Below are 17,503 nucleotides of genomic sequence, written 5' to 3'. Positions count from 1 at the left end.
CCCTCTTATATTTTAGAAAAAACTTCAGAGTTTGACAGTCACGGGACTGTTTATGTGGCCCGGCTCTACTGTCAAAAAAGTTTAAAATGGTGACCTGTAAGCATCTATGACGCCTCCTTTCTATTTAAAACACAAAGTGTGTTTGTTTACTTTTACGGCGTTGTAGGAAAAAGTTCGCGGTCGCCCCTTTACTACTTCCTACCTCTTGAATACCCAATTGCCTCAAGTTCTAAACCGATCATGAACCTGGAACCGATAAATCATGCCCTCTCGCAGCTACGAGTGTTGCGGTCCAGCGTGGGACAGGTGTTCGAAACGCTGGGCAACGGTGTACGGATCGACCACGGTGAGGAGGGCAAGGAGCAGAAGTTTCTTCAGGAATTGCAGGAACTGTTGAACGCCGTGAATGCTAATCTCAAGTAAGTTAGTACCGAGCAGCATCGTGCGAATAGATTTGTAATTTCCTCCATTACTTCGTACTTTGCAGGGATTTTGAGTCCTGCATCGGTGATCTGACGCCGCCGGCCGCCCCGTTGAATCTCGCCAACTCAGCGTTTCTGTCGCTGGAAACGAACCTCGAGCGGCAGGCGCTCTATCCACATCTGGTACAGAGCTACAAGTGGCATGACAAACTGCACGAGTACAGTACCTTCGCCTCGACGCTACTGCAGCAGAACTCGCTCAAACGGTCTTACTACACGAATACCAAGCGGCGCCGTTCACTTCCCTCTAGCCATCTCGCAACACCGCAGATGGTCGATAATCTGATCGGAAGTATCCATTACAACAACATGAACCTCAAGATCGTGCGCCCTTTCATGACGAATGCTATACTACACGTAAGCGCCTACTACGAGAGTTTTGGAAGTTGCCATATGGGGTGGGTTCTTCGCTGGTTCTAATGTGTTCTCTTCTTTCGTAGATCACTATCGCACGAGTCCTGCGGGCTGCCGTTATACTGAAGGGGCTTCTGATCGAGTGGGTTACGGTGAAGGGGTACGAGGAATCGCTGCTCGACGGTATCGATGAGCATTGGACGGAATCGCGGCATCAGGTGTTTCGCAAGGTGCAGGACCACGCGCACTCGGCCATGCTGCACTTTTTCTCGCCAACGTTGCCCGAATTAGCGATCAGGAGTTTCATCGTAAGTTGCCCAAATTGAATGCCATTCACATAAGTGTTTCGTAATTATACCTTTCGTTCTTCATCCTGCCCATTTATCATTTTTGCAGACCTGGTTCCGGAGCTACGTCACGTTGTTTGCCGATCCGTGCAAGAAATGTGGCAAACATCTGCACAACACGCTTCCACCGACATGGAGAGACTTACGCACACTCGAACCATTTCACGAGGAGTGCAAACAATAGAATTTATTTTAAGATTTTATTTCATTTCTCTACCACATAAGCTTCCAACAGGGGACTCGGCATCCCACGGTTTGATCGCGGTACCTAAGAAGGTTTTGAATAAAGCAAACACATTCTTAATTCTTTCGTTTATTGGGTCATAATCGTTCATAAAATATACATCACTTCTCTTGCTCCACTTATCGCTTAGCCCTGCATTGCAATATTGTACCAGAAAACAGGTTTAACAGCACCTACCATCGTTATAACGTGGCTCGCTTTACACTACGGACATGTTCATCACTTGCCCGTGGTTCGTGATCGATACATTGTTTATTAAATAATATTGCTTCCTTCACGTCGCTTCGTGGGGTTTCTCGTGTGTCTCTATCGATAGCAGGTTTCGACCAACTAGTACCTCTCATGGATAAAATACTTATGTATCCTTAAAGACAATTTTGCAATTCCACCATCATCGTTCCGGTGTCTGTCTGTCTCGTCTAACTAGCTTCATAAATAGTACGCAAGGGATTTCCTTCCTATCACCGAAGAGTAGAAGCAACAACAAGCCCCCTTTTCGTAATCCCTACCGATACTAACGGATTCGATGCCTAGTGCCTGCCTAGTGATCCTGCATCATCCTGCACCGCTGCTAGCAGCTGACTAGTCGCACTGGAGTAGTGCTTGTTTTGCTGAGTGCAACCCTCTCCCTCCTCCTGTTCAGCTGGGGCGGTCTGCCAACATTTGCACTGGAATGGTGAACCGTGTTCCGAGGCTCCAGCTTACAACTCGGTCGTGATCTCGTCCTGTGGCCGGAAGCCAAGCTTGAAGAACTCGTCCTGCAACCAGAGTGAACTATCGTTCATACCGGAGGTCGACAGGTAGGTGCGGACGTGATCGAACGTATCATCGAACGGATTGTTGCCACCTGTCGAGTGATGGTTTGAGCTAGTATCAGTCGTGTGGGACGATCGCTCATCGAACTCGTGCAGGCTGATCAGCGAACCGAGGAAATGGTGCGTCGTCTGCATCGTCGGCAGCGTACGATGCTTCTGAAGCTGGATCAGCTCCGGCTGGTCGAGCAGATTACGTTCGTTCTTGCGACTCAATCGTGGTGATAGATCGCGCTCGTTGGCACCACCATCATCGACGGCATCCCGGCCCTGTCTTGGGTCCTGCTGGAGATGCTGATAGGCCGCCTTGAACGTCGAATGATCAGACGATGCTAGCCGTGGATCGGAGGCCGACGGTGAGGGGACCGCCGCCGACGGTTGCTGCAGAAACTCGATCAACTGTGCCAACTCGGGTTTATAGCGATCCAGCACCCGTTCGGCCCATACGTACAACCGCTGCCAATCGTGCGGTGGTGCGTTGATCAACTCGATCGGTTTGTTCAGCAGGATCAGTATTTTGGCTAAATCGCGTACCACCGGATGGTAGGTGGCCGCGCCGGCACTATCGCCCGAGTGGTGTAGCTTCCGGATCTGGCGTCGCGTATCGTTCAGCATCTGCAGAAAATATTCTGCCTGTGGTCGCAGCTCTTCCAGCTGCCGTAGAAACTCCAGTCGGTCGATGTTCTCGTCGATGAAGGATTCACGGTACTTCTTGCGCTTCTGTCGGCGCCTCAGGATGGCCATGGCGCTTACGATAAGCATCACGCACAGGATGGCACCGGCGGCAATCCCGGCAACGGCGGCCAACAACGAACCGGACATTCCGACCGGGTAGCAAACGCGCCCCATGACCTCTGAGGTGGTCGACCATTGGGCCGCGTATCCGCTCGGACAATCCGTCAAACATTCGCCAGTGTCCAGACGCAGCAACTCGGTGCACTTGATGCAAGCCGTGTCCGTGCAGCGGATGCACTGCTCGTGAAACCGGGAACAGTCTGCAAAGCAAAGAGAAAGAGAACGAAGAGGACACTTACTGAAATGATCTACAGTTACGACACGAAAGTAGCGTGATCGCTAATGTGATGGCCAGCGTAATACTGTCCGTGAGCACTGAAAATGGAGAAACAGCATTTCCTGAAACACATTCAAAGATCAATGAAATTACTTCGCATTCAAACCGCCATATACTCAATCGATCGAGATCAAAGTGAAGGATTTAGCAGAGGGAAGTTGAAGTTTCCCTCTGTCCTCTTAATCCTCGTCCACAAAGTGATGAATTTTACGCTTCGCTAGTGAGCGACAACCGGTCTCAAAAGCAGCACCTTCATTCTCATCGCATCACTTCCTAGCACGGCCACCTCGGCGATCTTGCAAAGTCATCAATGTCTGCAAACGCATTATTGGTTCACTTTCGCGTGGGCCATTTTAGTGTCGCCGCGTAGGAGATTTGTTATGACGAGTGTGGCGATGGGTGGGCGAATAAGGAATGGCCAAAGGATCCTTTGCATGGCCGCATGGTATTTCTGTGGTTCGCATTCTGGGTAATACAATCTTTGCCGATCGTAAAGTGGCCCCACGATGATAATAAGCCACCTCCCAACCGAACTAATTTGCGAAATGGTTGTCACTTACGGGCGTGTGAAACCAACCCAGGCCACCGGAAACATCCACTCAATCAGAGCGCTGTTGTCAGTAGTGATTTAGTTTAACGATTTCTTGTTTCCTTTGGTGTGCTTTTCTCAAATTATTTGATCCATTGATCGTTTTTAATTTTATTATCTTAAACTCGTTTGAACTGGAAAGGGTGTTTTACATAAAACAGGCTTTCATTCGTGCACGAGAAACTGTAAAAATAAAAATTTACTAATAGACTAGTGCTTTCCAAAAAACTTTAAAAAGAATATATTGTTCAGGAACCCCTTTAAAACTTTCTTGTTCTAGCATTCTGAACATTTCATTTTCCGGTTTCCGTTCTAGTTCTGTATCATCAACTAACTTCAGGCGAAAGTCAATCAACTCTGTCACCTGTTCCAGCAAGTAACCGATATTTGCACTTAATTTGCAATCTAGTAGATGGTATTGTAGAATAACAATTAGTAAAACTAGTTATTGCTTAATTTGCTTGTGCTCATGAACTACTGAAGACACAATATTTGAGCTGTTTGGTAGACCTTTTACCAAAAAAAAGTATACCAAATACAGATATAGATATAGAAATGCAAACCCATCTCACTACTAATTCCAACGCTTGCACGATGATTGACTGCAATCGATTTGAACTTCCCTTTCATTTGCTACCTTCAGACAAGTAAGCGAATATGCCTGAATAGATAGTCAACTGGTTCCTCCCTTTTCGCGATACAACAGAGTGATCGTACTAATGCTATCTATGCTAACGCTTCCCGTGTATGTATGTCCAGCGGGCAATCATGCCGGGTGTTTGTTTGCATAAATGGCTAACGGTAACAGTGAGACAATAACAGTGAATGCATCATGCCGATGCGCTTCCTCCCAAAGCATTGGCAAACACAATGCGTGCAGTCTGCGTCTGCGCGCACCACCAATCGATTGAGCGAGATCGGCGACACCAGAAGCGCCTGGCCCGGTTAGTGATGGATGCAGGCGTAGCGCTTGGACAGCGACATCACCGGGCTTCATGTCACATGTCAGCAGCCTGTCTTCCGGTCATCTTTCGCTTCGCACCAGCGACAAGCGACCCTCAATTACACTTAATTATCGAACCAATTGCCTGCCGGCCAAGCGGATGTTTGGTTTACCCTGTGCCCTGGTGTGTACCGAGTGACCGAGATGTCTGCTAGGTGTTCGACTAGCCCCCATAGGCTGTAGCGATACCTGGGGAGATGTAGGTCACCTATTCATACCGGTTCGTGATACAGAATGGAATGTGAACTTCTCGCACACCGTCACGAGAGTAGCATGTTGCTGTTTTAGCAAATCGCTTGCAAAATGGTGGAGCATACTTGCAGACACTTGGTAGAGCAGTGCAGTGTAGTGTAGCCATAGAACTTTATGCCAAAACGAAAGACAAGCACACTCAAGAATTATCGCCGACAGCATCAGGCAGTTACAAAGTTAATATATCTCTACCTGGATGATGATATTGATCTGTTGCTGCTGCTGGTTGCTGTTGCTGATGCCCTGCGAGATGATGCAGCTGCAGCACGGTGGACACAAAGCCTGATAGCATTCCATGCAAAACGATCTGCCCGATGGTAAGATGGTGGTCTTTCTTAAGATCATTAACAGACATTCTCGCGACCCCCTTTCCCGTCCTCAGAAGCTGCGCCGCATCCAAACGATGAGGTCACCGAACATCAGCGCAACACGCAGACAAACAAAACTACGGATGTGCAGGTCTTCTGCAATGAACCCGTGCGCACAGCCACAGGTAGTACAAGAACTCTTCAGGCACTTCTAGCCTGCGGGAACCGGTTTCGCGCTAACACCACGATCTGGGGGATCTGGCGGCCACCTCCCTCCACCCCTGATGGGGCAAGAACACATACACCAGCACAGGTAGTTTCGGGCACGTCGTTGGAGTGCACTCCAACTGCATTGCATGGTCGACCTACACGATCCGGATACAACCAGCATCAGAGCGAGCGAGTACTGGACAATGAGCTCCATTTCCAGTAAAGTACACGGTTGAGAAGTCGGTGGCACGTTTCAACGACCAAAAGCAGGTTTTTTAAAGGTTTGCCCCAAGTTCTGGTCTCGATGGTGATGGTTACAGATTCGTACTCGCCAAGGGCATCGTGCTTTGGTTGTTGTTTGCGATTTCAATCCTTGGACTTCGGTCTGTTCCCTCAGCCCGGAAATGCCACAGAAAAATATGCTTCCAACATTACTCGCCACGCACGTGCCTGGTTACTGATGAGATGATACTGGAAGACCACATCTCGGAATGATCAAGAAATAAAATTTAAAAAAAGCGCACGGCACATGCCAACTGCCCAATGTCGCTGTCGGTGGCATGAGAGTAATGACATCTGCTCGACAACATCTCTGGCTCATCCAACTCAGAAAAGAAGCAGAATGTTACCAAATACGATTCCTTCGGTCGTAGCTTGCTGCCGGAGCACGCGACACACAAGAGATTGCCCGTTCGTTCGTAGCATTCTTGCTGTTTGGTGGTGGTGTGGACTGGGTATATAATGATCATCTTGATCATTATGATGGAAGGATGAGTCACGCGTACTCGCGTAGACGGCACCGACTAAGTGACTCCGACTGACTGACTGACTGGGTGCCAGTTGTTGGCGTGGCATGAGTAATAGACAGCCATAAAAAAGATGGGCGCGGGATTCGAATCAAATAGATCTTAAATAGATACATTATTGGACCCTGACGCTCGCTGGCTGACATTCACAATGCACGCACTCACAGTAAACTGCATGATCAAACGATAAGTGGACGCTGGGACGGGAGCTCGTCTCGATGGAGGCGTTATTTGCGTTTGATGAGGGTTAGACGTCGCTATAGTCGCTCACTACCGAGACGAGCTTAGCGGGATCCGCACAAACGATGATTGATCTTTCAAAACTGGCTTTCGATTGTGGCCTAGGAATGTGGAATATTTAATCCAGGATTGTTCTTTTTTCAGGCGCTCACTAAACGCCCCTTCCCCAGTGGAGTCGAGCTGATGATTTACAGAAAGTTTATTTGGCCACACTAAGTGCTAGTTGGGAGTGGTTTTACACCGAGAATATCAGAATTCCTTCATTTCCTGTTGCACACCGCGTGACTGCAAGATGTTGGACCCCTTATCGTGATCGCGAATCGCGCGTTATTATTGCAGCTGCAAGATCGTAATCATATGGCAAGCATCAGCGCTCAACGATCGTTCAAACATGGCCTTTGGATCCGATGCTAATATCGTGCAACGAAACAATGCAACTCCATTGTGGCTTCGATCAGTATATGATCGGTGCGCGAGTGAGTGGGCAACACGGGCACTATACGTACCACCCACCCCACCAACTGCATATCAAGCCTGAGATGAATGAACTTATCTGCATTCACTCGCACTTCCTCCCGAGTGGAGGAGTTGGATAAATTTGATATCTCAATCAAAGTGCGGCTTCCTGATGTCGCTTCCACATCAGTCACACCAGCTACAGGCCACAGCTGCGAGACGCAACCAATGGTCGACACTTCAGTGCAGTGGCTGGTTTGGCGAAATTGCCCTTAAGCCTTCGCCACCACATTATGGCAGCGCACCAGCGCATGGCGGCATGCACGCATCGTGCGGAGAACGTGCGTAACAGACAGCGGATCGCGCGGGAGCATAAATCCCTACCCTTCCTCTTTTGCGGCGACCCAGGCGGCCGTATTGTGCCGGCGAGAAAGGTTCTAGGGTTACAGCCGAGTTTGCGGTGGCTGGCGTGTGTGTGTGTGTTTTCGTTTAAAACATTTTGCGGCTTTTTTGAACGTGACAAGACTTTCTAACCTGAGCGAGAAAGACCACAAAAACCACGAGGGCGCGAGCGCGCGCGCGCCCAGGAAAATAGTAGGACTCTTCTCGGTTTCTGCAGTCGGTGAAGGTAAAGTTAAAAAGGAAACTCGGATCTCTCCGGTAACGGAGATGCACAATTTCGAAAGTAAACCGCAAACTAAACGCGAGCGAGCGCACGAAGTGTTCTGCGAAAAACTATGATCAACCGGAACGACCGATTGAACCACGGAAGAGAAAAGGTGTAAAAATTTGCCTGATCCAGCCCTTCTATCTTGTTCACGGCTCAATTATCACGAAAACTATCGATAGCATTCGGTTCACCAACGAATAGTTGTGGGAATGAAGCTCAGAAAAACTTATTCAGCTATTTTGCACCACAACTCATTCATGGCGCGTGGAAAACACATTAGCACCAGCACTAGCGGAACAGATGGTGCCAACGACATATTTGCAAACTCACAAAACACGTTGCAGATTTGAACGACATGAGAACGGTTGGTATGAAACGACAACGGTATCAAAAGCGGGTCTAGTAGGTGCAGATTTAGTACCCTAGTTACAATAGAATACGCTGGCCATGACGGTACCATCTTGACACATTTTCTCGTATACTCTAAAGTGAAAGCCAATCGCGTTCAGCGCAACAATGGTCGACGGCACCGACCGTAGTCTTCGTAGCGTGGTAGAACCAGCCAGAGCACCGCTTGGCATTCATCATCTTCTGGAGGTGAAAGCCACGCCAGATTCGCTGTCCTGATGCCTTTCCTTGCTAAAGGTATGCCCAGTGCCGAGTGCATCTAGCAGACCGGGAAAAAGGAGCGATTGTCAGTCAAAGTGGACTTGGTCTAGTCGCCGAGTGTAGAGCGAGACACGCAGAGTTTCACTTCTAGACGTTTCCCCATCGAAGGCAGCATCGAGAATAGAGAATCCAGCAAAAGGGCAGTCAGTGGGCACTCAATCTTACCCGACACAAAACCGACATTATTATGATCAAATTAAAGCGCTCCAAGTGCTCATCAATTGATCGTAAATACTAGGTTGCCAAGTCGAGGCTGTGGTTCCATTCAAACGCATCCTGCCAACCCTCTGCGGTACACCCTATTGTTCCACCTGACACACCTGAACGAGATCTAGGACCTTCGCAATTCCACTGTGTGGGCGAACGGTATCGAGTACTCCAGCCTGACAACACCTGGCCCAACCATCAGGCACCATTACGATCCCGCTCAGCTTGAGATGTTAATGACGATGATCATTCATTCAGTGAGAAGGTGCCTCTCGATCGCCTGCGCCAGCAGCGAAGGGCACATGTTTGGGATCGTTATGGTTATTGGCAGCATAAACTGTCCGCCGACAGATATCAGAAACCCTTGGTCACAGTCTTCAGCGTTCGCAGTCATGGCCATGGGTACGTTTCATCTTTTCATTTCTTCCACTGCAAGCAACAGCGCCGAACGATGAGGATGGCGTTGGTGGCGTCCTAGTTCCGTGCTGTTATGCGCTCTGTGGAACCGTCGGTGTCTTACGTCGAAGTCGCAGTGTGCGCTGGCTGGATCGAGCGATCTTGCTTACTCTTCGCTGGTTCGAGGTTCGTAAAAATGTTTATTTATTAGCCAAGTAACCAAGGAAACCCCTTCATAAATGCGGCTGTACAGTAACTGCAAGTACCTACCACCACCACCACCACCACCGTTCGTCACCTTCTACCCCAAACACCGCACTCGTGGTGCTCCAGCACGGATCGGCTTGTAAGTATTTCATCACCAGGCTGGAGAAACACCACCGGGGGAGGGTGCAGCAGTGCACATGCACCGGTTGGCAGGGCTGTACCACCGGTACCCGTCGCTAACTCCGCATCATCCACCGACCGACCGAGCGACCGACACCGACAACACGACGGCAACAGGGAACGTTTATGAATGAAATTAAGATTAAGATTATGGGAGGCCTCGGTCGGGTTTTGTAGTGGGCCGCGTGGGCCGCGAACGTGTTGCGCGTCTTCGAGCTTATAGTCAGCCAAGTCTCGCCAACGAACGAGCGAGCGACCGACCGACGAGGAAAGGAAGCGACCGCGTCTTGTTGACAAACGGCACGCCACGGACGAATGGAGAGGTTCCGGACGAAGAACCGGTTCTAGTAAACAGTGGTGGATTCTCTCACAGGCCCTTGCCCGGGCGGTGTTGATAGCGCAAATCAGTTTACTGACTAAAGACGCTTCCTCTTGGGCTGACAGTTATGAGTTGCACACAGGGGGTGGTTGCTACAATGTGGCCACCGCATTATTGCCACTAGACAGAACATTGTACCAAATGCGACTCTGCCAGTTGCCAGGCTATCAACTTCTGAACAACGATCCAGAATCGACGAAAAGGACGGGCCGATGGAGCGACGCGATTCGCGTAGGTGATCTCGCTAGACCGAAGCTCCTAATGTCGCTGCTACAACCAATTAAGTTGACGCAAATTAATAGCTCCACCGCATGTGTGTCGATCAAGAAAAACGGGTTCCAAGGCCGGCACGACCTGGCCTCGCTCCCTCTCGTAACACCTGGGGCGTTCGCTGTTACGACGCCGGGGTTTAAACCTTCTTGAATGAAAACCATCTTGACGAATGCCCAGTTCGAAAAGATGCACGCAGATGGGTAGATGAATGAAAGGAGCGGAGAAGCAAAGTTGTCGCCAGATAGCGGAATCCACCGGAAGTGTTGTATTCGCAGCAGCAGAAGCAGCAGCAGCAACAACAGACGCCACCGATACACCCTCTAAGCAGCATAAACTGTCAGACAAAACGACGGAAAAGGCCTCAGGAGCCCATTTGAAATATGAAGATCGTATGACGATCGGTTTCCGTTTACCAATCGATACGTTCAAGTGCTGTTCGGCGCAGATCGAATGTCATCTCGCTCACCTTCCGTCTGTGCAACCAACCAACCAACCAACCAATCATGAAAGATCACATTTCCTACCGGAGACCGGATGATGACGGATGGAAGTCTCCGGATCCTCCGGAGCCCGAAAAAGTCTCGACGTTTCGCTAATCCAATTGCGCTTTAGATGCATCGGGACCACTGGCTTTTGGGTCAGTCACCTTCATCCTCCTCGTGGTGGTGCTGTGACCGTGGCCTGCCGTAATTTCGTGGAACTCCGCTATCGGCCTCCGATTTCGTCGGAAAGAGTCCGCCCGGAAATGTCAACATTGGTCATGGGACGAAAAAGAGACCGATGAAAGGCGCGAGTCTCCGTTTGATTATATTTGCACTTCGCGAGATGACCCCCGGGGGGAAGGTCACGCAAACCACGGAGCGTACAGTGATTGCGATCGTCGCTTTACGGGATTGCGAAATCGTCGCGCTTATGCCATCCGTCTACCTCTCGCAAACAGATTCTACGACCACCCGTCATCATCATCGTCGTCGTCGTTGTTGATGGTGGATTATAGGAATACGAGTTTCTTATCTCACATACGCGTCCTGGGAGAGCACCGAGCCCGCTAGCTGTGGGTAAACACCGGGGTGTACCCGGGTGGTGTGTCGATCGTATTAAGCCACTGCCGTTCGCTTCCTTATACACCCGTCATCGATCCGGATCCCATTAAGATCGATAAATGGTGGCGATGCAAATTGAGCTGAAGCAGCAGCAACCTTCCATATAAGCCAAAACCCGTTCCACCCGTTACCAGCTGACTTGCGTCCACGACCGTGGAATCTGTGGCGAGTCACAAAGAGATCGAGGCGATCGTATACAACCCCACGACGCATGGAAATGTGTGTCTTTGCACACCAATTGTTCGCGTCTGACTACTACTGACTCCAAGGTCCACCAAAGCCGAAACGTAACCGGGTCACAATAGCATTACGCATCACAACAGACGACCAGGACACACCGACGGCAGTAGCCTCTAGGGGAGAGTTGCTTGACTTTTGCTGGCCGCGATAAACCTCAGTAACTTCCTCTGCACTGGTAATGATTATGCAAGTCGGTCGCCGACGTAGTATCCGTATCCGGGGCTGTCTGCTGCACCCGCGTGAAAGCATTTATCGTGTCTGACCCACTATCACCAGCACGTCACCAGACCGTCGCGTTATCATCGTAGGGGCTTGCTTTGCATCCCATATCCAGCAAGCGTTCAATCCAATGCTCGTCTGCTAGCTCGTCACGAGCAAGATCGATCGATCATGGAGAGAGTGAGAGGCTCGACAAGTGATTCGCCAACCCCTGTACACACCGTACGATATGCCGCCGATACCGACGATAATATCGTGTCAGTGGGTCACGGGCTGCGGCTGACTGGATGACCGCTATAATGACCCGAGACCTCGAGGTGGAGCGCGATGATTGCGTGCCTACACCATTGCACCAACCGGTACGCGATACGTAGTACATATTACGCACCTCACTCTGCACGATGAGAGAGAGAGAGAGAGAGAGAGAGCGAGATGCTGAGATCAGATCGTACATCGGTTTGTAGCGATCTTAACAAATGAACATCGATTAATAAAAGTTCGGTGGTTCTCAGAGATGGCTGACGATGCGTGCTGCTTTCCCATGCCTCCCGCTTATCCCATCGATCACGGCCCCCTCCCTTACCCTTGCGAACGCGCCATTCCTTTCGTCATCTCGCACTTTCGGATTTGCGTGCCACGGAACCACTAGGTGCTGGTCAACCGCAAGGATCGTGATTCGTGAGTGGTTGATCACGCGTGTTTTTCGTGAGACTTTCGAGTACTCGACGGCTCCGCTCGATAGGTGCAGCTCTCCCAACCACACTCAATGGGTCTCGATCCTCGAGCCGCAGTCTGACTTTTATTTATTTGTGCTCCTTTGTATACTCCAAACCGGTGCTTGCGATCGGTGAACCATTCAACGGACAAACACCATAAGAACACTCATGCGAACTTCCCTTGAGGAGCAAGAGAGGCAGATGGAGGACCGTTATCGCAGTGCCATGCATGCACCGTTCGAAGGGAGTTGAAGTCGTACTACTAATTGCACCACTCTAGTGGCCGTCCGTCTGCGTGTCCACCGAATCCCAGGGGGGGAATCGTACGCATGTTTTATGGAAAGCAACAGTCACCACCAATATGAAAAAAAAACCCCACAATACGGGCGTGTAATCAGCAATCAGGGCCCCCTGGAGCAACACGAAGTGCACGCCGGTTGTCCGGTGGAGAGAAATAAATTATTCGCTTTCATTTCGAAGCTGCGGCGGTTTCCCAAAAATGGCACACGACTCGGTGGTGCTGGTGCCCGATTGGTTTGCTGTTAATTTGTGAAAACTCAGCTGGAGGGTTGTTTTTAGGGCTCGGAGGTGAAATTACTCGCCTCGGTGATGGTGGTAACGATGGTACGAAGGAACGATTATTTATGACAAACCTTAAGTCACTGCTCACATCACATCTCGCAAGGTCATCGCCGTTCGCCGATGGAAATCGTGGCGATCAAATCGGTCGCCCATCGTAGACAAAGATATGATCGCGTGCCCGCTCACGCGGGCCGATTCTTTTGCCGATCGCGTACGCATGAACGGGGGGAAGACGACAGGGGGTTTGGTTTGTGGAATTTTAATTGATTGGCAAACTATACGACTACTAGGGTGGCCCCTCAAGCGGACACACCGGATTATCAGAGAGGCAGAGAGGCAGAGAGGGAGACCAGCAGCCATCGCTGGTCTATCGCCGGAGGAATGCTTAAACCACCATACAATCATCAGCCCTGGCTTGTTAGCCAAGCGACCGCTGCACTGGAATGCACTGGAAAAAGGGCGCGACAGAAATTGGGAACCGCATTGCTTTGTCTCTAGGGCTGACAAATCGAACCTCTTACGTCTGGCTGGCTCTCGCTGGCTGCCTGTGCCAGATGGCAGCAGCGATTGCAGGCTCCAGGATCTCGGATCGGATTGAGCTCGGTGTGGTGGTGGTGGCGTTGGTGGGCAGTAAAGACTGCTGCCGATGAATAATCGATTGCGGACCACACGCGTGCGCTGCTGAGAGGTGTAGTGGCCCGTTTGTTGCCACTTACTTCAAAACACTCTGTGGTGAGACTGTGGCCACCGGAACGTGTTGTCGCTTAACGTGACGCCATTTTAGCACCATTGAAATGCATAATACACAGTGTCTCGGTGTGGGTCCGTGCACGGACGAAACCACCTTTTCCGCCGACCGTAACACGTTTGATGAACGCGCGCGTGCGTTTAGATAAAAGCGAACAACGGTTGAGTGGCTTTTAGTGGGTGATAAAAACCCCCCGAAATATGACATGAGAGATGCGTGGATGCCTCATCGTTCATTGGTAATCCTCGATGGGGGGGGGAGGGGGAGGAGGGGGGGGGCTTGCGTAAAGCGTGATGCACTTTTCACGCGTGGAATGCAACGCGTTGGTATAGAGGTTGGTGATCGTAGGACAGCATGCCCGGCGGCCGGAAGGCTGGGCCGGGCCGATGATGATGATGCAACGAAAAGCGATTTAGACGAGCTTAACAGCAAATCCGCTCCATAACGTGACGCCCCGGTTATGGCCAGAATAAATGATGAAATCAAGCAACCGAATGCTTTATGCTGTAAGGTGCGAACGCGGCTTAAAGAGCGATTGACCTCTCCCCGACAGTGGGTCGGGTTTTAATACTGAAATTCTAAACGGGGCGTACGGTTACGCCAAACCTGTTGGGTGCCGCCGCCGAAAAGCTAGTCTACATCGTCACAACCCCGCGCGATTATGCTGTTAGTTTGGCTCGGTTTGCGTTGGTGTCCAGCCAATTAAAGGCAACCCACAACGACCACCACCACAACTACGACACTGCTGGGGTGCAAAGCTCATTCAATCTACGTGTGGAACCGCGTCCAACGGATAAGATCAATTGACATGACATGAGGGTCAAACAATTAAGCGCGTGTGTCCGCGTCCACCGGCCGGGGGTTTGAAACCGCAACCAAGCGCGCACCCATCATGTGCTTCCTGATGAAAGGGAGAGACAGAGAGCGAATAGGATTTTATTCTCAAAATTGCTTATCATGCGACTAACGTGCGTCGCATTTGGTCTCGTTTCGTTCGTTTGGTACGATTGCATAAAACTCCCGCGATTTTTAGTGGCCTTTTGTTGTTTGGGGATTGCGCAATTCCAACCAACCAGCGTTAGTGCGTAGTAATTTAGACATCGAGATTATTGCAAAAAAAAGGGAAAAGAAATCGCGACCCTATGTTACAAAACGATCCGATCGGTGGTGATCTAATGCCGAACACTTCAAAGGTTCAATCCCCCTACCTTAGGTAGTCGACTCTCGATCGATCATTCGATCGAAGTGAATCGTCTGATCAATTTTGTAATTTCTTCTCTCACTTCTTCGCAAAAACTGACCAAATAGGAAAAAAGGCCCGCCACCAGATGGGGTAGTCCTTTGCCATAAAACAAATACAGGGTGCCCAGCATGTGTAGCCAATGAGCAGTCATCAACAAGCAGCACCAGCAGCAGCAGCAACACCGCGATCACATGGCATCTATTTGAGGCCGATGGCAAAACTAACGAGATGCCATCTCAACTGTCGCAGACCTGTCGACAACAAAGGACTCTAATTATCGCCAAAAAAAAAAGCCGACATCGATCGCGGCTCTGTGCGTCCCTCCCGGGCCAAATATGGTTTCCCCAGGTTTTTGGAGGGTCTCGGGAGTTTTGCTGCGACGTAAAAAGGCCAGATGCAAAATCCATTCCGCACTGTTCGCATACTTTCCCACCGGAGCAGATCGCGTGAATAGGACACAAAAAAGGGGACTGGTGGCATGGTCATGGGAGGGAGGTCAGCACTGCTGCAATATCGATACTTGGGTCACATCATGTTCTGGTCTGCGCGATGTGTACGTTGGTCAGGGTGCGCGTTAGCAAACAACGACAACGGCGGCCGACGACAGTGCTGTGTACGGTTTCCGTTCCGTGTCTCCAGCGGTCTCTCTTCATTCATTGTTTAATGTCAAACGGTTCGCGGCCAGCATTGGAGCCTCCAATGTGATAGCTGAGCTGCAAGACGTCGGCGACGACGGCGGTGAAGGCCAGCGACCTGGACCTGGACCATTTGTTTGTTTTGACAAATCGCTCGTTAGTCGTCAAACTGTTGAAATTCACAAACACTCGACATCCGGAGACGGATCCCGCCCGTCATCGTGTACCGAGTGAGTACGAACGCTCGCCTATAGTCCCCCCTCCCCCAACCTCTTTGGGTCTTCACCTACGCACCATAAATAAAGTGCGCGCCCGATACGCCATGGCGCAAGCGAACCCCCACCCCTCCCCGTGGACCGCATCTCGCACACCCCAAAATGCAAACATTTGGAAAAATAAATTACTAAACTCTGCTGGCCTTATCCGTTTAAGAAAGAGAGAGCGGGGGAGAGAGCGGAGTGAGCAGAGAGAGAGAGACAAAATACGCTTGTTCGCCATTTCACAACGCGCTAGCGAGTTATCCCAATATTTGGAACCGCGCGCTAGTACGTGCTACTCGTCCGGGAACGTGATGGATCGGTTGTGTCGCATCAGCACCACCAGCAACCGAATGCGCCTGGGCGGATGTACCGACACAGAGAGAGAGAGAGAGAGCGCGCGTGCTGGTGCATTTGCAATCGCAGGGTGAGGGGTCACGTGAAGACCACGGCAGCGACAACACGCCAGTCACAAGTCAGCAGCAGTAGCAACACACCACAATGTTTCACTGTCAGCAGCTTCAATTAGGTTTGTGCCGACCTATTTTCTGACCCAGTTAGACCATTAAATGGAAGACAGTAGCGGGACTGCGGGTTCCCGCGCCGTGACCGTGGTCACCGCCGTCGCCACCGGGCGTTTGCAATTCATTACCAGACAACCAGCAGCCGTTGGGGAAGGAAGATAGAAGCGGCCCTTTTGGTTTGGGATCTGAGAGCAACAGAAGCAGCAGCCGAAGCAGCTAACAACGAGTTGCCATAATTGACGCTTTGCGAGTGGTGCGCAACATAAACCAACTCTGGCGCACTGTGAGCTCCCTGGAGCTGGCACCCACTTATCGCCCCCCGCCCCCCCCCCCCCCCCCCCCCATCAGAGACAAGTGCGCTACCGTTTCGATAACTACTTTTCAACCCCAGCTGGAGGAGCAACAGATCGAGGACAGAATCCGGCAGAAGGGAAAGTTGAACACACACACACACACACTCGCCAGTGTGCAGGGTCAATCCGGTAGTTGGCTGCCAATGGTTTGACCGATCCTACGCACATACCAATCCCCGGTCTCATGTCAGTCGTCAAATATTGATCCTTCCATCGATCAGCCGATCAGTGTTGTCAGGCGGATGGGGTTGGTGTGGAGTTATGGCATGCCAGGCGCGTAGGCGACTTGGGTCAAGTGGAATTTCACGAGTCGATATCGAGTTTGGAACGGGAACGCGTAAAGAGTATGGCGCGATCTTGGGGCAATCCTCTCCTGGTACGATGCTGTGTAGGCTGACAGCCAATCTGATACTTGGAATGTCTTTTGTAAGCAACGAGCAAATCTTAGTAGCCACGTTACACATGACAAGACGGATATGTGTCGTCGCAGAACTGCTCGAAGCGCTTGAAGAAACCTTCAGGTAGGCCTCCAAAAAGCTAGTTTTCCTTACGAGTGAACCAATTTGTCGGCGCTGGTTGACATGGCATCCAAAAGGTCATAGACGGCGCGGGGCAAGTGCGCGAGCAGCTGTTGTTTCAGCAAATTGCTTAATTGCTTCTGTGCGTTTATTAATTCCATATTGCACGGAGGTCCAACCGTCGTCACCATGGCATACTCGCGATGTTA

At 50.6% G+C, this 17,503-nt stretch overlaps 2 protein-coding genes across 2 annotated transcripts in view; one reads left to right on the top strand and one right to left on the bottom strand.

The window, feature by feature from the left end:
* The first annotated feature begins 160 nt into the window (after positions 1–160).
* LOC125947982 (mediator of RNA polymerase II transcription subunit 27) lies at positions 161–1,498 on the top strand. Its single transcript, XM_049673598.1, has 4 exons — positions 161–419; positions 488–839; positions 923–1,144; positions 1,233–1,498. The coding sequence occupies exons 1-4, from the start codon at positions 241–243 to the stop codon at positions 1,365–1,367; spliced, it is 888 nt and encodes a 295-aa protein (XP_049529555.1). The 5' UTR covers positions 161–240; the 3' UTR covers positions 1,368–1,498.
* A 99-nt stretch (positions 1,499–1,597) lies between these two features.
* LOC125947963 (uncharacterized) overlaps positions 1,598–17,503 on the bottom strand; it is a 34,864-nt gene continuing 18,958 nt past the window's right edge. Inside the window, exon 2 of the mRNA XM_049673575.1 lies at positions 1,598–3,234. Within this exon, the coding sequence (XP_049529532.1) occupies positions 2,129–3,234 (1,106 nt within the window). The 3' untranslated portion in view covers positions 1,598–2,128. The remainder of the gene's footprint in view (positions 3,235–17,503) is intronic.

Source organism: Anopheles darlingi, chromosome 2, assembly GCF_943734745.1.
Source record: "Anopheles darlingi chromosome 2, idAnoDarlMG_H_01, whole genome shotgun sequence".
NCBI lineage: Eukaryota > Metazoa > Arthropoda > Insecta > Diptera > Culicidae > Anopheles > Anopheles darlingi.
Note: the sequence above shows the minus strand (reverse complement) of the source record. Positions and strands in the feature narration are given on the sequence as shown.

Bases quoted from the DNA above. Each gene is read 5' to 3' on its own strand.
- LOC125947982 (XM_049673598.1), top strand. From the start codon at position 241: ATGAACCTGGAACCGATAAATCATGCCCTCTCGCAGCTACGAGTGTTG. The intron at 420-487 runs GTAAGTTAGTAC...CGTACTTTGCAG, and splicing joins GCCGTGAATGCTAATCTCAA to GGATTTTGAGTCCTGCATCG. The intron at 840-922 runs GTAAGCGCCTAC...CTTCTTTCGTAG, and splicing joins TGACGAATGCTATACTACAC to ATCACTATCGCACGAGTCCT.